Source organism: Nyctereutes procyonoides, unplaced genomic scaffold (genome assembly GCF_905146905.1).
Source record: "Nyctereutes procyonoides isolate TBG_1078 unplaced genomic scaffold, NYPRO_anot_genome, whole genome shotgun sequence".
In the NCBI taxonomy this organism is placed as follows: Eukaryota; Metazoa; Chordata; class Mammalia; order Carnivora; family Canidae; genus Nyctereutes; species Nyctereutes procyonoides.
In genome coordinates, this window is record NW_026575144.1 from 17,047,039 (window position 1) to 17,068,491 (window position 21,453).

Consider the following 21,453-nt stretch of genomic DNA (forward strand, 5'->3'; position numbering starts at 1 on the left):
GAAAATGTTACGCTAGTGAAAGAAGCTGGTCACAAAGGGCCATATGATGTATGATTTCATTTATGTGAGGTATTCCAGAATAGACAAATGTCTAAGGACAAACAGAATAGTGAATGTGAGGGGCTGGGAAGAGGAAAGACAGGGGAGGGACTTGCACAACTGCAAGTATACTAAAAACCATGGAAGTATACATTTTAAACTCTATGGAATGTGAGTTATATCTCAATAAAACTATTAAATTGTAAAAGAACCAAAGACTAGGTTTCTAAAGACTAAAGAGGGCTCTAGTTGCCATTGGATTTGTAATTTTTCTTTGGCATTTTTTTATGCTTTCGTCAAGTACTTTTCCTCAAAGGGAAAAAAACGAGTTGTGGGTTTTTTTTTTTTTTTAAATTTTTATTTATTTATGATAGTCACATAGAATGAGAGAGAGAGAGGCAGAGACACAGGCAGAGGGAGAAGCAGGCTCCATGCACCGGGAGCCCAACGTGGGATTCGATCCCGGGTCTCCAGGATCGCGCCCTGGGCCAAAGGCAGGCGCTAAACCGCTGCGCCACCCAGGGATCCCAGTTGTGGGTTTTCTAATAGAAGATTAAGACACTGGAGTTTGTTCAAAGGGACGATCCTTTGTTATCCTGAAATATTTTCCATTCCTGTGAACCTTGAGGACTCGGAGTGAAGAAGGTGTTGCTAACAGAAGCAGTCAGTGAGCATGTCCTAAAAGGCCTACCTGACCACGAATTCCTACTCTAGGGAATGAGAGTGTTCTGGGTAAATTCAGGCATTTTCTGGGAATTTTCTAGGCTTCTTTAAATCTGGTTGAATTATGTCATAGTTTTGTGTGATTCACTCAGCAAATGTTCCCTGAGCCCCTGGGCTGTGCCAGGCCCTTTGTCTGGCACAAGGACAAGGGAATTTTTAGGATGAAAGTCTGACTTTGGGGAGGTGTGGGTAGCACAACCAGATGTGATAACCTCCCAGCAACCATGTTGTCAATCTCAGGGCACTCCCTTGGTGCGCCCTTGCCCCAGTGAGAAATAGTGACTGACAGGTGATGGATTTCTGTCCTTAGGTTGGTGCTTGTCTCCTTCCCTGCCCCATCCCTGCCAACACCCCTAGATTTACCCTACAGAACACAATAAGACCAAATACTCAGGAGGGTAAGAAAATAGATGCTTCTTTGAAAACTAAACTCATAGGTATTTTTGATCCATGGAAGATAAAGTCAACATCCTGAGAGCCCTTCTTGTGTACCCATGAGGTGATGAATTGCTAGACCGGCACATCAGAGGAGCACCTGGCAAACATGCAGCAGTAGCTATTATAATCCAACCCCTTACTCCAATATAGAGATTAAAAGACAAAACTTGACAGGTATAGTTCATTTTTTTCCAGCATCATTGAAGCCTCATTTTTTATTTGACTACCATCAGTCTTTGGGCAGTCAGCCCTTTGCCTTTTCCTTCCTCCCCTCCCAACCTGTGTGAGAGGCTTCACTGGATTTGGCCTTTCCTTTTCACCTAATTCAGCTATTGGGGGTGCTGAGGAAGGTGATTTCTCTTTGTCAACGTCTTCAGTCCCTTCCACATCAGCAAAAATGAAAAAAGCTATACTTCTTCGAAAAAGTGGGAAGAAAAGAGGTTGGCAATTTGCAGGACCTTCTAATTTCTGCTCCCTCTGGCCGGTGGCTATTGTAATAAGACTTGCTAAGACTTATTGAAAAAAACAGCAAGGCTTTAGGTCTCAGAAGGCAGAAGTATGCCATGGTGTAGGACAGAAGCACATTGCCAGCTCACAGCATGAAAATCCTAAGCAAGGAATCAGGGAAGTATAATTTCCAAGGGATAGCCAGGAATCAAGACCAACGAAAATGACTGAAAGAGAATCAGAAAATTCCAAGAGCAAAGAATTTAAAGCCAGAAAGACAGAAATAATTTAGTCCTTATTTCAGATGTGAGAAAGTTAAGTCTGCAGAGGTTAAATGTTTTATCAACAGCCATGTAGCTGGTATCCTGGTCTGAATATCTTGGGTGAAGATGGGAATGGCAATCTCTATGAGAAAGAATAGTTTCTCCAGAAAGGCTACTATGATAATCAGGTTCCATTTCTGGTTTTCTGTTTCTCCTGTTCTCAGACCCTGTAAGTTCTCTGTTGGTCATTGAGGTAGATCACTCTCATTTGAATTCCTAATATAAAAGGGAGTTTATTTTGTTGAACATGAAGATCTAAAAATAGAGACTCAATGCATAGTGCTCCAGTCAAGATGCTATTTCCCCGTCATCTGCCAACTGCTTTGGGTTTTCTTAGAGATTTGTCCTAAGGAAATTCTATTTCTCTTGAAAATGACAGAATGAAGAAATCTTACCTCTTCTTAGATCCCTAAGTGGTCAATGACAAGATTTTCACCCTTATTGATTGAAACATTTACTTTTTTGTCTCAATTTTATAGGTTCTATGAATCTAAGATGTTTTATTGGCTTATTTTAAAGCTCCCTTGATTATGGACTAATGAGACACAGGCAGCGATAACACACCCCCACCCCCGCCCCCAGTTTGCTAACACCAAGGACATAGCAGTCTAATAGAATCTGTAGTTACCAAATCACATAGCATCAAACTTGAGTGATGGTGGAGGGGACAGGGGGTGGCTGTGTGCCTCTGTAGGCTGGATTAAGTACAACCTAAGGGGGAGGAGCTGATGTGGACTCTAGCAGATCTTACCTCTCAAAATAGGTGCCTATCCTTAAATGATTTAGAGCAATTAGAACTCTTTTACATAGCTAATAGCTAGTCTGAGTGTAAATATAGACATACTTTGGAAACTTTGGCTGTTGCTTTTGAAGCATACACTTCTCTGTGACTGAGCAATTCTACTATTTCATATCTAAGGTGAGATATCACAACAAAAAAAAAACCCCTTAATATTAGTTACTTATTGTGCCTTAAAAAAAAAGTCACCTAAAGCACAGTGCCTTATAAGAGCAATCATTTCTCTCTCATGGTTGTAGAGGAGCAGGTATTCAGAACCAGCTCAGAGGGGTGGTTCTAGCACAGGGTCTCTTATATGGTTGCTGGCAGATGTGGACTGGGGCTAGAGGACTCCCTTCCAGGGAGGCACTTGCATGGCTGTTGGCTGGGGAGGGGGTGGGGAATCATTCCCTCTCCACAGGGCTACTTCAGCATCCTTGCTGTAGCAAGCCAACTGGCTTCTCTGGAGACAAAGCAGAAGCTGCATGTGCCCTATGCCCAGTCACAGTGTTACTTTTACTATGTCCTACTGTCATAGGGCCAGTCTGGTTCAGAGTAGGAGAGGATGTTATAAAGCTGTTGTACACGAGGAAAGAGGGTGATTACTAGTGCTTAATAACCTGAAACTAGAAAGAATTCAACTGTCCATCAATAAAAGGATAAACTGATATTTTTAAAAAAAAGATTTTGTGAGAAATAGGGAGGGAGGGAGAAAGAGGGAAAAGAAAGAGAACACACATGGGGAGAAGCAGAGGGAAAGGGACAAGCAGACTCCATGCTCAGTACAGAGCCTGATGTGAAGCTTGATCTCCTTACTGAGCCAAAAATCAAGAGTTAGATGCTCAACAGACTGAGCTACCGAGGCCCCCCTAAACTGGTATCTTTAATGTAATGTAGTAAATAAAAGAAATATTGACACATGAAGTATAGATCTCAGACACTAGATTGAGGAGTCTAAACAAAGAAGAATTTATATGATTATTTTTATATGAAGTTCAAGAACAAGTAAAATGGACCTCTGGTCATAGTTAGCACCTCTAGGAGGTGTTGACTGACAATAAAAATGAGGAAACTTTCTGGGGTTGCTTCATTTACCTTTTGATCAGGGTGGTGGTTAGACATGTATTCAGCAGATCCTCTGTAACATTGGTAGACCTCATATGCTTCATTGTATGCATATTAGGATTCAATAAGAAAAAAAAAGTAAAAATCAGGAGTTGTTAAACACCTGGGGATTTACTTTCTTCCTTCCTGGCAGTGAAGGATTGACCTAGGACTAGGAATTCTTAGAATTTAGGGATTTTAGATGCTGTGGAAAACATAACTTAGTGATATAAACATACTCTTCCAGTGTTACTGGAAGTAGATCCATATAAAGGGGAAGAAGTAGGAGTACTGATGGCTTGTGGCCCAAACTTGGAGCTTATTAGTCTTCAGTCACACAGAGCTTCCAATTGGCTTTTGTACCATATGAACAGACAAGATTGATATTTGAAGACATACCATCAAGAAAAAAGGTCTGAAGACAATGCAGGATAAACAAGATTTCTATTTGAAATAGAAGATAATGTATATTCTGACTTAAGTCTCAAAGTATATGCCAAAACTAGAGACAAATCAAGGAAACAGAGGTAATTTAAGAAACTTTTATCTGGAAAAAAAAAAAAACTAGGGAGGTAGAGACAAGACAGAAGGGGGAGTATAAGTCAGAAACAAGAATTTTTCCTTGAGTTAAAAACATGTACTCTATAGATTAAAACCCTTTTCTATCAACAAATCACAGAATATCCCATCATCATTCTCTTGCCTTCTAAGTTCTAAAGCATCTGGAATAGCCAAAGACAGGAGATCAGATGTCAGAATAACAGGCTACAACACTGAAACCTGGAAGTCAGTAGAGCATTACCTTCAAAACAGAAAATAGACCACTTCTCCAAAATTTGGTACCTTCCTAAACTGCCGAGAGCCAGATTGGGTGGGAGCAGAGAGAAAGATACTCTCAGGCATCCACTTTCTTAGAGTTTGCCTTATACATCATTCTTCCTCAAATGGATACAAAAATGGCATATACCAAAAAGAGGACCTAGGATTTATCCTATACGAAAGGGAGGACATCAAAGGGAGGTCTTATGCTGACAGCTAGCTGTGCAGCAGACCCGTGTAGTTACCTAGAGAGGCTATGTTATCACATGAATAGTCTGAGGATATGTTAGTGATAGGCACACAGCAGACCAAATCAATGATTTTTATCCAGGAAAAACCCAAAATATGCAAGAGTAGATTACATTATTCTGGCTAGACTCAAGCAATCTTTTAGTAATTACCTGGAATCAGTTTCATTAAATTTGGAGGATATTGTGAAGGTAAAGAGTCTGGGGTGGCAATATAAATTTACAAATAAGTTATTAGAAAAAGCCTCTTAAAACTAGAGAAATGCCAAAAAGTAGCAGAAGTGTAAGAATTATACCCTCTGGGGATAATAAAGTTTCTAATTTAGCTGAGACACTATATTAATAAGCTATTCAAGTTAATGGTCCCAAATGATATTTCACTTTAGAGCAGTGATTTAACTTTAAGCTAGGAAGTTTTGGGGGGCTTTTCAATTCAGAGGTACACTGTAATAATTTTTCTCCCTACAATATTCCTTTCTCCCTATTGAGCAGGCTAAGTTCCAATAAGGATTCCATGATTAGGAAAGCAGAAAGAGCCCAGATCTATAGAAATAATAGAAATATATTCTGTAGAACAGTCCTACTAGAAGATTCTCTGGAAAATAGAAGTTTCCATGGTCAAATATGTTTGGGAAATAGTTCTTTGGAGGCTCACAGGACATTAATATAATTAGTCTGAGAAGCCGGAGAGAACCTGATGGCTTCTAGGTCAAGGCTTTTTTTTCTTTGATTAGATTTAGTGCGAGTATACATGTTACCACCCTCCCTCAAAGGGGGAAAGAGAGGGGGCTGGGGGGGAGAAGGTAGAGCGGGGGAGGGGGGAGAGTGGGGGGTGCGCACCCGTGGTAGGGGGGAGAGCGGGGGGGGTGCATGTGTGTGTAGAGCATGTGTATGTGTGTGTGGGTGGGGGAGGAATAGGGGACCTATGTAACTTAGTGAGTTAAGGATCCAACTTTTTGTTTTATATTCATAGAGACACACACAGAGAGAGAGAAAGGCAGAGACACAGGCAGAGGGAGAAGCAGGCTCCATGCAGGGAGCCCAATGTGGGACTCGATCCCGGGTCTCCGGGATCACACTCAGTGCTGCAGGTGGCACTAAACCACTGTGCCACTGGAGCTGCCCAGAGTCCAACTCTTGATTTCAGACCATGTCATGATCTCAGGGTTGTGGGATCAAATCCCAAGTTGAGCTTGAATTCAGCCTGGAGTCTACTTGGGATTGGTTCTCTTCTTCCCCTTCTGTCCTTCCTCCACCATGTTCTTTTCAAAAATAAAATCTTAAAAGTCCATTGAAGCTGAGTAACTTACATGCTAGGTACTCTGCTACAGAGGACTTCTGTTGTAAATGAAACTTTGATTATGCCAAATATCTGGATTTATAGGATACCACACACTTGTTTTAGTGTGATAAGCCAAGAACTCCTTACCATATCCCCTTAGTTTTCTCACAGGCAGAACAGGACAGGACTTGGCAATTTTCTTCTCCCCGTCTTTTGATTTTTTCCTCTATTCACCATCAGACATTTGTCTGCCCTTGTTGCTGGGACATTTTTCGTGGTCTATGTTGCTTTATTTCCCATGCATAGTGTAATGCCTATCACATAGGAGGTCAAGTACATGCTTGAATTTAGTGACTTCAGTCCTGCTCTAGCTCCTAGCTCAAGTAGCTCCTAGCCAGATATGGCTGTAGATACATGAAATGTGGCTAGAAGGATTTGAAATTTGGAATCACCTACTTTGTTCAGATACTAGGAAACTTAAGTTTGGAACAACTTGGGTACATGAACCTGTTTAACTGTAAATCTTAGAAGACCTAAAGATATAGTACTTCTAGTTTTTAACCTGCAAAATGAGATGTATTGTAAATACACGTGGATATAAATCTCAAATAATGCCTTACCTAAGTGATAATTTAGATGTAATTTAACTGTATTTAACCTATGCATGATACCTCAGATAACCCAGTTATACTTGTTGAGTAACCAAGTTAACCACTACTACCACTGCAATTTAAGACTTTTTTTTTTAGCACAGAAGTTAGGGATGAAAGTTTACCTCGTTAGGTTTTCATGGACCTCAAGTGTGTTATCAAGCATCTAAGATAGTTCCTGTCACATAAAAAGCACAAAGTGTTCCTGTTAATTAAGGAAATATTCATTCCCTGCTTAGAAACAGTTTGGTTTTTAAGTGCCAAGATTAGTGCCTTTTACTTTGCTGAAATATAAAGCTATTTAAGAGTTACTTCCTTAGGACAAATGGGGAACTGGTTAACTAGGATTAATTTCAGAACTTCACCGTGAGAGTAGAGACTGCCAGAGTATGGCCAATAGTGTTAGTTACTAGAGAGTTCTTTGAGCAGGATATTTGCCTTGAGGAATTGCTGTTTTTCTATCAGTCTTAAGAACCATTAAACTAGGGATCCCTGGGTGGCACAGTGGTTTAGTGCCTGCCTTTGGCCCAGGGTGTGATCCTGGAGACCCGGGATCGAATCCCACGTCGGGCTCCTGGTGCATGGAGCCCACTTCTCCCTCTGCCTATCTCTCTCTCTCTCTCTCTCTCTCTCTCTCTCTCCCTCTCTATCATAAATAAAAATTTTAAAAAAAGAACTATTAAACTAGGAAAGTACTTGTTGGTCCGGCCCAAAACTAAGCTTCTGATCAAACCACTTCCAATAGACCAATTCATGATCAGATACTTTGTCACTGTTCTAGACATTGGTTTGCAGTATGATGCTTAAGATCATAGTCACCGGAGAAGTGGTTAGAAATGCAAATTCTTAAGCCTTAGCCCAGACCTACTTAAACTCTGGGGGTGGGGCCAGTAATTGGTTTTCATCAGCCCTCCTTTTGATCCCGATGACACTAGAATTGGAAAACCAGTGGTCTAGAATATTCCAGACTAGCTCTAGAATAGTTCTATCTTAGTTTTATCTTGTGGAAGAGTTTAGTTCTACACTCCTCTTAAGTTTATAACCCTCTGTATTTAGCTCTTATATATACTACCCAACTTGTCAACCAACTCTAAATCTACTGAAATGTGTTCTATTCAGAAGCTAGAAGGGCTGGAGTAGAGACCTAGGGTATCATGGTTCTTATTCTATTGCCACACAAAATACTGCCCCGAGCTGGAAAGATGAGATGCCAACAGCAGATAGACTACTTACTTTCAAGTGAGAAGCAGGACACAGGCTATTAGTACAGTCTGGTTTTATTAACACAACTGTAATAATTCATCTCCATTTCCTGATAGCTAAGTAGGACACTAACAAGGCTCCAGCGATTAAGGTCCCAGAAAGGCCTGCCATCCACAGAGTTTGAGAGTCTACAGGAAGACCTGAAGGGTAGAAAGGTAAGTTAATGTATGCCTATATCCTGAAAGGCTGATGGTCTTTATAAGAAAAACAAGCTGATCAATTTGAGATTCACATTGGTCTTATCAGCAAGGGATAGAATGCAGGGATGAGGAAGTAGCTTTAGCTTGACTGGTGGTTCATATAAGGGGCTTCCAATAGCTAGTTAAGTCTCCAACTCACTTGAGTATTTATGGAGGTTTTCTGAGTCTTTAGTGGCTCGGAGTAGAATCATAGGACCCTTGCTAGAAATGCTAGCAGTATGGTTGTGAAAATGGAGGTTAGAGTTTCTTCTTCCTGTTGGAGAGGAGAGGTAGGAATCAGAATTTTTTGCATACAGTAGGCTAGGAATGGGAGAGTTGGGTCCCTCAATATGTACGACTCTGTTCCAGGTCTTAGACTTGTCTGAATTTAAATTAACATATCTAAGACTTTGTATCTGACACTGCTACTGCATTTTCACCAGACTTTGGTAATAGAGATCATGATACTAGACTTTCCCCCAAACTTCCATTCTTCCCTAACAGAGGTATTGGGACAGTAATGTATTAATACCAGGACATTTTCCTAAGCTACAAAGGTAACTGGTAAAATAGTAAGAGCAAAGCTGTTTGAATCCCATTTCTAATGCCAGTTATAGGACCTTGGAAAAGTCCTTTTTAAAGTTCTGTGGATGACAGGCCTTTCTGGGACCTTAATCATTGGAGCCTTATTAGTGTCCTACTTAGCTATCAGGAAATGGAGATTAGTTACTCCCGTTGTGTTAATAAAGCCAGATTGTACTACCAGCCTGTTCCCAGCTTCTCACTTGAAAGAAAGTAGTCTATCTGCTGTTGGCATCTCATCTTTCCAGCTTGGGGCAGTATCTTGCATAGCAATAGAATAGATGTATAGAATATATATGTCATCAGTTCAGTCCTAAATGTTTAATGCAGTATTCCATAACTATCCTTACATGACTATGAATCCTTTGTGCTAAAGGTACTTAAAGCTTCAGAGGTCATGAATCCCAGTACAGGGGCTAGACAGGTAAGAATTAGTGGACCAGGTAGGAGTACACACACATTATAGGAGGACTGGGTCTGACTAGCTGGAGTATCTACTCTGTCTGCAATCATATGACCCCTATAGATCTTCAGGCCATGTTGCTAGACATGCCTTCAAGCAGGTTTAAACATCTTGATTTGTGAACTAGCCAGATAAGTGTTTTGTTCTACTGAGGCATATGTAGGTCATGAGCAAGTTTAATTCCTTGCTTAGCTTTTTCCATATACACTTTGACAAGGCAGATACTTGAGGATTTATAGCTTATATTTATTTTAAAAGCCTGGAATTCTAGGAAGCTGGTTGTCTGTTTTACTGCATCATAAAACTACCTAAAAGCAGCCTCATTAGTGAGATGAATCTTTACTTTGAATTATTTGCCTATAGGCTTAAAAAGGGTCTCTTCTAAAAGTGGGACTCGAGTACTTCAGGTCTGTCCTTTAGTGTGGACAGCTTGGATACTCACGCCTGGCAACAGGACAGGTTATCATACAGGACGGTGTTCCAGCAGGCTGGCAGACGGATGCACTACAGTGCAGATACACCTGGGAGCCAATAAAATTCAGATCATGGTGTAGAACCACATCATAAGTCTTCAGACTTATCTCCCTAGGAAGAAGTTATCAGAAAATCTTGACATCCCAAGCTGATATCACAATAACACTAAAGAACTAGAGGCTTTTAGGCAAAGGCCACTCATACCATTGGTATCAATGAAACTTGCAACGAGGCAAAATCTGAGGGTACCAATGGCCAAAATTAAAGGCAGCCCTGGCTGAGGAATGGTAGGATGTGGAAACAGTTCTGAGTTGGTGGGTTCTGAGACCTGCTGAGGAACAGAGGAAAGCACTGTACCGGTCCCCTGAGTGCCCACTTTGTCACCGAGTCTACAAAGCTGAAGGTAAAAATGCTGAAGCGCTGGTAGTAAGATGGAAATGGAGGATCCAGGACTTTCTGGACAGGAATCAGCTGCGTCTGATAGTTGTCTCCAGTGTAGGGACACCTAAGCAAAGATATCTGGCAGTCAGGAGGGGCCTCTGAGGGACTCCAGCACAGGTTCATGGAAGAGCCGCTTACCCTTTCACTAGCATGAGCCACTGGGGCTGATGCTGTGGGTTTCTGCTGGGTGTGGCCCAACAGTAATGGAGGAGCAGCCCCAGGTGGGGGTCTGTTCTGTGGCGGATAGAGACCTCCACATAAATGGGATCCCGAAGTAGCTTCACCACTGGGTAGTCACCAACAGTGTAGTAGGAACCATAGTGCTTATCTGCAAGAGGCCAAATGGAGTTGAAGCCATTAAAAACAATTAGGAACCTCTAGATTGTCTGAGACAAAACATATACACAAACACCTTAGCAAGGATCTTATTACCAAATTGTCCTCCTCTTAATGCCCAGAAAAGTGATAGGGCTTTAACTAAAAGCCAGATGCTCCAGCCAAGAGAGTCTTACCCTTGGCAATCTTGAGTTCCAGGGTGAGGGGTCCAGGCTGGGTCTCAGAATGCGGTGGTGAAAATGTAAACACGTGGACATTAACTGGGAAGGCATTGCCACTTATGGAGTAGCTGCAGCTAACTCGGAGCCTACGAGAAAACAAGATCATTGTTAGCTAGTGTGGGTGGTAGGATGGACCATGGCATCTTCCAGTTCTCAGATTTTAGGAACCAGGTCATGCGGATTGTTGGACGAGTTTGTAAGTGTGATGGATATGATTCCTAAGCTTGTGGGAGCTAGATCATAGTGGGGAGACCAAGATGTAGTCCAACTCTCAAGTGTTTGGGAGTTGGAATTATAAGAACCATGCAAACAGGGGGATCCCTGGGTGGCGCAGCGGTTTAGCGCCTGCCTTTGGCCCGGGATCAAATCCCACGTCGGGCTCCTGGTGCATGGAGCCTGCTTCTCCCTCTGCCTGTGTTTCTGCCTCTCTCTCTCTCTCTATCATAAAAAAAAAAAAAAAAGAACCATGCAAACAATTGATGTAGCACTGGGAGAAACGTGTACTTTCTATAGATGGGGTAGTCAGGGAAGAGCCTGCAGGGAGTGGACATGGAGGAGAAGTAGTAACAGAGGCAAGAGGAGGGAGAGCAACAGCTGACAGAACAGAGAACGGAGACCAGAGTTTGTCCTTCTATATAACCTTTAAGGGACCTCTGTCTGGGGTTGGGGGAACAGTGAGTGAGGGATGGAGGGCATCCAAGGAGGTTGGGCTGCAGAGGAAAGTAGGAGGTGTTTCATGCAAGGTTCCTCAGGTTATGTTCATGAGGTCAAGTTTAAGCTATGGCAAGGCAATGAAGAAATGTTAAGTGTGCAATCCTCTGAGGTGTTAAGGGGATTCTTTTTGCTATACCATGGAGGTAGAAGGGAGAAGGCCAAAACAAGAAGAAGGAAATCCAGGTAAGTGAAGTAGGAGTCCAGGGAGTTTGGGGCTTAAATGAACTCAGTGGCAGTGATGCAAGGCGACTTGATCAAATAATGGTCAGTGAAATTGGGTCACCAAGGCAGAAGACAGATTCTCTTGTCCTGAGAGGTTCTGTGGATTCAGGGCTTACCCTAGAGTTCCTGTTTTATGGAAGGGAAATCATTCTAGTCAAGCAGGGTCAGCTTAACTGAGACCCTTTACCTGAAAATACTGTCACGGGTGATAGAACCATGGCTCCAAGTTCTAACATCTCTAGCTGCAACCAGCTCATTTTCATATACTGCCTGGTCTCCAGTGATCTAGAAGTATGGGGACAGAAGTATTATCATCCCTTCTATGCAGGTGCCATTTCGCTCAGGTTGCTCTGACCTAGCAGTCAGCAGTGCTACTCCGTTTCAGGCTGTACTTTCTGTTCCTTGAACAGAGGCAAGAGCAGGTGGCATTTAGTAACCTGGGACATTATCACTTCACCTTAGCTCAGGATCAGACAATAGGGGCTTGGAGTACTTGGGAACATGGACAAGGTCAACCAATGTCCCTGCTTACCAGAGCAACGCGGCAAAAAAAAAACTATTTTTCCTCTTATCTATGGCTTGGTCGGAGCGCCAGCCCCTTGTGGGAGCACAGCTGTGACCTTAGTTGCACATCAGGGGAGATTTCTGCTGTCTCAGTGATGAAGCATTATGTCCTAGAGACCATCCTACACATCAAGCAGTGGTCAGCTGTATCCTCCATGGCTAAGATATTCCACCTCTCCCTCCAGTCACTAGGACATTTCTGTCTGACTTTTAGAGTTAGGAACAGACCCCAAGGTGAACTGTTCTTACCCGTCTTGTGGTACCACAGGAGTTAAATGGAAACCAGAATAGGGCAAAAGTGTGCGTTGCCATCACAGGGGTACATTCCACATCATTCCTGAAGGCCAAGCGCACAGAATTCAAGAGAAGTGGGGGTGAGGTCACATTCCGAGAGACAGCGATGTAGAAGTAGCCATCTGGGGTACAGTGTGAGGTCACTGAAAAACCAGAGTGGCTGTGCTGAAAGCAGGTCATCCCTCCGGTTATGGAGCCAGTTAGGTATTTAGATAGCTCTGATCCCTCCCCCTGAGAGGTTGGCAGTCCTACTTAGTGGCACCTGTGCAAGTTCAGCTGTCCAGAGCTTAACTGGAGCACTGAACAAGCACCTGGATTTGAATGCTACCTCTGCCACTTACTGAGCAACTTTAGGCAAAGCATCTGTCCTTCTTGCTTTAGCTTCATTTATAAGATGGGGATAATAGTACTTGCTTTTACACCTCAGCATTCAGAGCTTAGAATATGGCATTTACATATTTTACATTAGAAAAACTTAAAGTAGGATTTGAGACACAGAAAGCGGTGGTTTTTTTTTTTTTTTTTTTTTTTTTTTTTTTAAAGGAGGCTCTTGAGACACTTAGCCTTTACCCAAGGTGGCTGACGGCCTTAAGTTTCTGTGAATTCATTATTGTTTTGCAAGACTTAGCTTCTCGAGTTCATTGAATATTTTGGTTTCCGGGGAATTGACAAAGCAAGGCTTTAGAAAGTAATCACTTAGGGTCAAGTACTCTGGGATTCACTCATTACTTACTCATTACTTATCTTTAACATTTGTCTTCTGGGGAGTTGGGGAGGAGGGAAGATCACCTTCTCAGGGTTTAGTTGCAAGTTATTGGTACTTTTCTCCAGCTGGTTTCAGAAATACAGCAACTCACCTGTGTTTCCATAATAACAGAAATTCACCTCCGAATTGTAGCAGCAACCAATCTTCTTGCAGTCTCCTTCAGTGATGGGTGAAGGAACACATGGCAGCCTGTCCCACACTGGGACAAAGTCACACAGATCAGCATTTGGAACATCTAGGGCTCTGTTTTGATCAGGAGAGTAACTCAAGCTAGATAACAAAGTTGGGTCTTAAAGAAAAAAATTACAAAGTATTAAAAATTCCATAGATATGTCCTGGTGATCAGGGTAGGTCCCTGTTATGTACTAGCAATTAAGTTGCAGAAAATTAAGTAAATATTAATTCCCTTGAAATTAGTACTTTGAGAAGAGAGAATACCAGCAAGATCAGTAGAAGCATTGACGCTCCTTTTTCCTTCAAGCAAAGAATTCTTTCTGTTCTCTACTGGTGCTTCTCCATCTTCGTGTACTGTGAGTTACTGGGGGATCTTTCTGAAACTCAAGTTCTGGTACAGCGGGTCTAGTGTGGGGATTGAAATTCTGCATTTTATCAGTGTTACCACTCTGGGTTATATTTTGGGTACAAGGCAGAGGAGAAGAGTGAACTACAGGTTTGAATCTGTTAGGACTTCAAGGTAGGGCTTGTAGGGGGCAAGAACAGATTTGCTGAAGCTGGGGAGTCACACTTCTTGCTGATTCCCCAGTTAAGTGATCAAGTAGCCTCAGCCGAAAGGGCTGAGCCCTAATTTTCAGGGCAATGTTGCTTCTTGGAGACATCTGCCAAGTACCCTTAATAGCTTTAGCTTCCTTCCCTATGCTTCTCAAGACAGAGGAGCTCCTGGGTTTTGGCCAATTCTTGTTTGAATCCCAACTCTGCCACTCACCAGAGCCCACCAGTTGGGGGGGGGGGGCAGCAGTGGCATATCTGGCACTGCTTAGGAGTAGGAGGAGACCTTGAAATACTCTCCGCAGTGCCTCATACTGAGTAATCTAACTGCTCAAGCCGGTGGTTATCTTTAAGGACTGCATGTGCTGGGGAGCTGGAGGATAGTCCTTCATGTCACTGTTGCTGCACAGAGCAGGTAAAGAGGCCCAAGAGCACTTCCCAGGGCTGCTCAGCACCACCCAGAACCTGAAAGTTCCCAGCCCTTACCTGGGTGATCCATAGGACACCTGAGCAGCTGTGTCTTTGTAACCATGTTGCGTCCAGCCACATCTGCTCCTTCAACTCCAACCAGCATGACATAGTGGGGGTCCTGGGGAGACACCCCTGATGGTGACACCCGGGGTCTCGGCATTTCTGGTGATCCAGTCGTCCTCACCCACTCGGTGACATAGCAGCCATCATAAGAGGCTTCTAACACCACGGAGCTTCCTGGGCCCTCCTTCACCCAGGTACCACAGCCAGAGTCATTCTGCAGCCTGCGTGGCAGCCCGTGGTCATCTGGAGGGCAGCAAGGAACAAGAAGCACAGGTGGTCAGTCCCCACCGTCCTCAGTGCTGGCAAGGGACAGCTAGCTTTGCCACCAGACCCCGAGGGGCAGCAGCAATAAGAGAAAGGAACAAGAGGGGACTCTGATTCAGGGGAGAAGTTATATTTTAGATGATTCAACCTGGAGAAGAGGCTGCAGTTTACCAAAGGGGGAAGAGTGTTAGGAGGGGAAGCGACAGGGATAAGCCATCAAACTTACCCCAAGCTATTAGCGTAGGAGTCGCTGTCCCCTGGCTCAGGTTTACGGTGAACCGAAGACTCCGGAGCCCACAGTGGAGCTCACCCAGATAATCTGGTGCCTCAGGCTCAGGGTGGCCGCTCAACGCAAGAGACAAGGGAAAACAGAGCAAGATGATCTGCAGCTGCCGCATAGCGTCACTAGGAGCCTCCACTGGCCCTAAAACCTGCTCAGTCTCCTAGGAACCTGACCTCCCCACGCTCCACGAGGTTTCTTTTTATACAGAAGGAACTGGTGTCAGGTGCACACCTGTATGGCATGCAGGTGGGGCTCCTTTGGAAAGGATTCTTCCAGCTTCATTCGCTTGAGGCCATAGTCTGCAGCTGCATCACTTTAAACATTGCAATCCAGGCAATTCTGAGCTCAGGAAAAATATGGGACCTTTTAGCTAAAGAGGCTTCCCCAAAGTTGCTCAATGTAGCACTTATTATAGTAGCTTATTGACCTCAAAAGACCATCCTCTAGAATTTTGCACATTTGGGTATGAATCTGAGCTCTGCCCTTATAAGCTATGCATTCTGGATAAGTTACAACCTTTTGGAAACTCAGTTTTCTTTTCTGTAAAATGGGAATAATATCTCCTAGTAGTAGTGAGGGTTATATGCGATATTCTATGTCAAGTGTGTGGCACAGTGCTTAACCAAAGAGCACTCAGTCAACACTGTTGAGGTCTTTTAAGGACCCCTGTCACCTTTATGGTTCTAAGCTTTCACAAGAAATCATTGGACAATTAGAGCCTGACTTGAAATTTGAGATAAATTTAACCTTGATCCCCACCCCCCAAAAAAAAACCTGATTTGGAGCCTTTCCCTGATCCTAAGAGAGAGTTCCATCACTGGAGTCTTTTCTTGACAAACTTCAAGGCTTTTTTTTTTTTTTGCCAGAGTCGTCCTACTGGGTACCCCAACAGGACCTAAGTGAAAATGTGGATTGCAACATGAATTCCCCAAAGGCATTTTGCCTCTTATGGATATTTCAAAATCTCTCATCACTTGCCTTTTTAGACATATTTTCATATGGGAGTTTCTTATTTGCTTGCTTTCCACATTGTTGTTCTCCTCAACATGTTTACATGTTCTGGCCATTGTTTGGGCCATAGCATCAGGCCAGTCCTACAGGCATTCTAAGAGATTGAAGAATGGATAGATATACTCTGCCCTGGTGAAGCAGGAACATGAAAACTGTCCTCAATGGGCTTTTCTCAAAATAAGTCTTTGGATTATGTTTAGCCCAATATTTGTCATATGAAAACATTTCCCAAGTCAACAAAAGTGTTAACCAAAGCACTGAGAATGTATACACGGGTATCTCTAATTCTTGTCAACTCATAGAAGAGAACAAAAAGCATATATCTTCTGGGGTAAATTGGATGACTTATTTAACCATGTGTTAACAGATAACATTGAAGAAATGCCAGACTCTGCCCTCCTGAGTGGGATGTGACTTCCTGACATCTTCTCACTGGGTTTGGCCATTGGCCTGACACACCCCATTTACTTGCTCACAGGACTTGGCATGTTGGATTCTAATGGCCTCTTACTTATTTTTCATTGCATCCTGATTGCCTTAGGCAGTGTGTACTCCGTGTTCAGTGAGTAAGAATGAATCAGTGAATGTACTTTCCTTTAGTGGCCATGTCCTAAGGCTGAGCCCCTTGAAAATGTGGCTCAGACTCATAACCTTTAGGTAGTTTTCCTTCAAGTAACTATATATGTGATTGCAAGTGTAAGAAAGGAAGTGATGTGTGTTATATTTCAGGAGTTCAAAGGCCAGTCCCCCTGCTAGACTTACAAATGCTATTCTCTAAAGCAGTGAAAGATCAAGGAGAGTTGCTCTTTTTGCTAATGCTTGGGGGCAGATCTGTGTAATGGTTATTTGGATTTTGGCAATGAATGAAACTGAATACAAATTCTAAGTCATTATTTCCTAGCTCTGTCGGTGAGTTACAACTTTTACATCTGTGAGGTGGGGATAGTAATACTTACCTCAACCAACAGGTATGATTTGATGAAATAAGATAATGTGTGTACAGTGCTTATTACAAAACTTGCTACTTAATTGTTACTTGTCAGAGCGTCAGGAATGTCAACAAGGCCAGTCCACGTGCTTGACATACAAAGGTGAGATGGGAGGCGGAGAGAAGCAGTGCCAAGCAGTGGCCTCCTTGGATTGATTGGTGGGGAGTCTGAGGAACAGCTTATCCTGGTGGGATTGCATTCTCTGTTGAGGTTGTATGTTTGCATAATTAAGAAAGAACATATAAGTCAGAAACTGATTTAAGACATCTGAAGGTGGGATCCCTGGGTGGTGCAGTGGTTTGGTGCCTGCCTTTGGCCCAGGGCGCGATCCTGGAGATCCAGGATCGAATCCCACGTCAGGCTCCCGGTGCATGGAGCCTGCTTCTCCCTCTGCCTCTCTGCCTCTCTCTCTCTCTCTCTCTCTCTCTCTCTCTCATAAATAAATAAAAATTAAAAAAAAAGACATCTGAAGGTTCACCCAGGCACCCATACTAGACTGGTATACCAGTCACCCCAGTGCCACAGAGGATCAAGGATGAGTCCCTGGGGAATATGCCAGCAAGGCTGGGATTAGGTGATTGCATGCTTGCTCCTGTGCTAAATCCTCTGAAGACCTGTTCATTCAACTACACCACTCAATTTCAGGAGAGAAAATGCACTGATAGTGTGTGATCCACTTTGAGGATCCCCAAAGTGGGCTGATAACATATCCTATCCCCCTGTTATCTCAAAAGTAATACTCTGGCCCAATTTTGGAAGGGCAAATGCTATTTTCTGTTAGAATCACTTAATCACTTAAAAATAATTTTAGTAGAATTACATACAAAATACAAATCAGCATAATTTGCAGACTTACCAAAAGCCCTGTAATTATGGTAACATTCATTTGATTCATATTATACAGGCATATTTGAGGATCCATTTTGTGTCACCTACCAAAGTACTGGGGAGTCCTGCACAGGGGGCTACACTGCCTGTAACAGTTAATTTTATGTATCAATTTGATCATGATATGGAGTGCCCAGATTAAACATGATAATTTCTGGGAGTGTCTTGTGAGGGTGTTTCTAGATGGCATTAGCATTTGAATCTGTGGACTCAGAAGATTGCCCTCCCCAGTGTGGGAGGGCATCATCTAATTGGTTGAGGATATAAATAGAACAAGCCCCACCACCCCACCACTCCAACCCCCGCTTGAGTTGAGGTACTCATCTTACCCTACTCTTGGACTAGAATCTACACTCTTGACTCCCCTGGTTCTCAGAACTTCAGACTTGGACTGGAATTATGCCACTGGCTTTCAGACAGCAGATCATGGGACTTCTCAGCTATCATAAATATGTGGGCCAATTCTTCATAATCTCTATATAGAGGTATAAAACATGTATAATATTATTCTTTCTGTTTTCCTGGAGAACCTTGGCTAAGACCCTGCCCATTTCTCATCCACTGGTGTGCCAGTGAGGGTCACTGTAAAAGGAAAGGACAGAGTAGCTTCCACCACTGGGACAAGATAAACTGTGATTTCCGAAACCCTTTTTCAATCAGGGCAGATGTGTCCTGAGTCACATTTGAATGTTTCATTTCAAACCAGAGAACAAGGTTATAGCTATGCAGTTTACTATGTTCCCTTTATTGGAATATGGGCACACACAGCGATTTTTTAGAGATTGGTTGCATTTTGATAGTACCAGGGTTGTTACAAAGCTTTCTAGCCTCTTCTTGCATTAGGCATTTACAGTAGTTCCCTTGCTGTGACTGGAGTATATCCTCCTGACTGGAGGGTGAGGTATGGCGTAAATAAAGCCCCAGGAAACTCTCTTCAAGTCTGATAAAGCAATAATCAAAATTACCCCCAAATAGGGTGGAGCGATTAGACCATTGTGTATATTAATCAGTAATTAGGGAGCAATGAGGGAGCACCCAGCTGTTCTCTGCATGTGGTGGAAATTAGGACACTTCTCTTCTGAAGGAAGATGTCAAACTTAATTTACTGTAAGTACTTACATTGTTTTTCTTTTCAACAGGCAAGAATGAAATGTAAGCCCTAGTCAGTTGTGAGGTGATGAGTCCCCTTGCTGGGTCTGTTCCTCCAACTTTCTGTCTCCATCCTGGGCCACGCAACCCACCTCCCTAGCGCCCCTCTGCTCTGAGGTTCTCTTGCCTCTCCTCTCCACCCCTGTCTTTGCCACCAGGACCAACGGCCACCAGTAGGAAGAATGATTCTTCCCCTTTCACAGGGAAGAAGGCCTAGCTGAATAGCTTTTTGGACTTTGAGAGGATTGTCAGTATATTGATGTTCCTGTCTCTTGAAGTGGAAGAGGAGTTTACAAAAGAGGTAGAAGAAAAAGTTGCTAAAAAAAGATGAAATTAAAGTCTTTAGTGTAGGGGTTTACAGGTAAAGTTGCTACTTCTGGTTCACATAGGCTATCAATTGAAATGATGCTCCCTACTTAATTCTATTCACCTACTTAAGGGTAAGGCCTCAGTCATATTAGATTAAGGCTCACATTAATGACCTCATTTTAACTTCATTACCTCCATAAAGATCCTATCTTTAACATGTCTTTCTTAGGGATAATTCACCTCAAAACACCTTGCAAAACATTGTAAAGCTGCATCAGCCAAACCAATCTTTGTTTTGGCCTTTTTTTTCTTTTTCTTTTGGTTGACACGAGAACTCTGTGCATGTGAATGCCTCTGTTTCTTTTATAATTTTTATTTCCTTGTTAAAATTCCTCTTAAAAATCCCCAAAATTGCTTTGGCAAAACTAAAGAGATTTTTATTTTTTATCTGTTTATTGTTTAAAGTTTTAAATTTCTTTTTTTTAAAACAGAAGGGGGAGGGGCAAAGATAGAGGGAATCTAAAGCATGTTGAATATAGAGCCCAACATGGGGCTGGATCTCATGACCCTGAGATCATGACTTGAGCCAAAATCAAGAGTTGGATGCTTAACTGACTGAGCCACCCAGGTGCCCCATAAAAGTGTTAAATTTTAATTCCAGTTGGCTAACATACAGTGTAATATTTGAATGTACAATATAGTGATTCAACAATTTCATATATCACCTGGAGCTCATCACAAGTGCATTCTTTAATCCCTATCACCTATTTCACTTATCCCCCCTTCCTCCCCCTCTAGTCACCATTGGTTCTGTATAATTAAGAATCTATTTCTTGATTTGTCTCTCTCTTTTTATTCCTATTGATCCTTTGTTTCCTATATTCCACATATGAATGAAATCATATGGTATTTGTCTTTCTCTGACTGACTTACTTCACTAGAGCATAACTAGAGCATAATTCTCTAGATCCATGCATTTTGTTGCAAATGGCAAGATTTCATTCTTGTTTATGGCTGAGTAATATTCCATTGTATATTCCACATATTCTTTATCCACTCATCAGGTGATGGACATTTGGGCTGTTTCCATAATTTGGTTATTGTAGATAATTCTGCTATGAACATTGGGGTGCATGCAACCCTTTTGAATTACTATTTTTGCATTCTTTGAGTAAATACCTAGTAGCACAATTGCTGGATTACAGAGTAGCTCTATTTTTAACTATTTGAGGAACCTCCATACTATTTTCCAGAGTGATTGCACCAGTTTGCATTCCCACCAACTATGCAAGAGGCTTCTCCTTTCTCCATATCCTTGCCAACACCTGCTGTTTCTTGTGTTGTTGATTTTAGCCATTGTGATAGGTATAGAGTAATATCTCATTGTGTTTTTGATTTGCATTTCCCTGATGATGAGTGATGTTGAACATTTTTTCATGTGTCTTTGGCCATCTGGATGTCTTCTTTGGAAAAATGTCTATTCATGTCTTCTGTCCATTTCTTAATTGGATTATTCACTTTTTGTGCCTTGAGTTTTATATGTTCTTTATATATTTCAGATACTAACCGTTTACCAGATATGCCATTTACAAAATCTTCTCCCATCCCATAGGTTACCTTTTAGTTTTGTTGATTGTTTCCTTTGCTGTGCAGAATCTTTTTAATTTGATATATTCCCAATAGTTTATTTTTGCTTTTGTTTCTGTTGCCTCAGGAGACACATCTAGGAAGAAGTTGCTATAGCCAATGTCAAAGAGGTTATTGTCTGTGTTCTCCTCTAGAATTTAATGGTTCTAGGTCACACATTTAGGTGTTTAATCCATTTTGAATTAATTTTTGTGTATGGTAAAAGAAAGTGATCCAGTTTCATTATTTTGCGTGTTGCTATCCAGTTTTCCCAACACGATTTATTGAAGAGACTATCATTTTC

The 21,453-nt window shown here is 42.3% G+C and overlaps 1 protein-coding gene across 1 annotated transcript; it reads right to left on the reverse strand.

Moving 5' to 3' along the window:
• Positions 1-8,150: 8,150 nt before the first annotated feature.
• ZP4 (zona pellucida glycoprotein 4) lies at positions 8,151-15,292 on the reverse strand. Its single transcript, XM_055308711.1, has 11 exons — positions 15,121-15,292; positions 14,583-14,873; positions 13,462-13,611; positions 12,560-12,747; positions 11,934-12,031; positions 10,766-10,896; positions 10,392-10,581; positions 10,170-10,317; positions 9,781-9,859; positions 8,454-8,567; positions 8,151-8,254 (listed from the first exon to the last, which is right to left on the reverse strand). The coding sequence occupies exons 1-11, from the start codon at positions 15,290-15,292 to the stop codon at positions 8,151-8,153; spliced, it is 1,665 nt and encodes a 554-aa protein (XP_055164686.1).
• Positions 15,293-21,453: the final 6,161 nt, after the last annotated feature.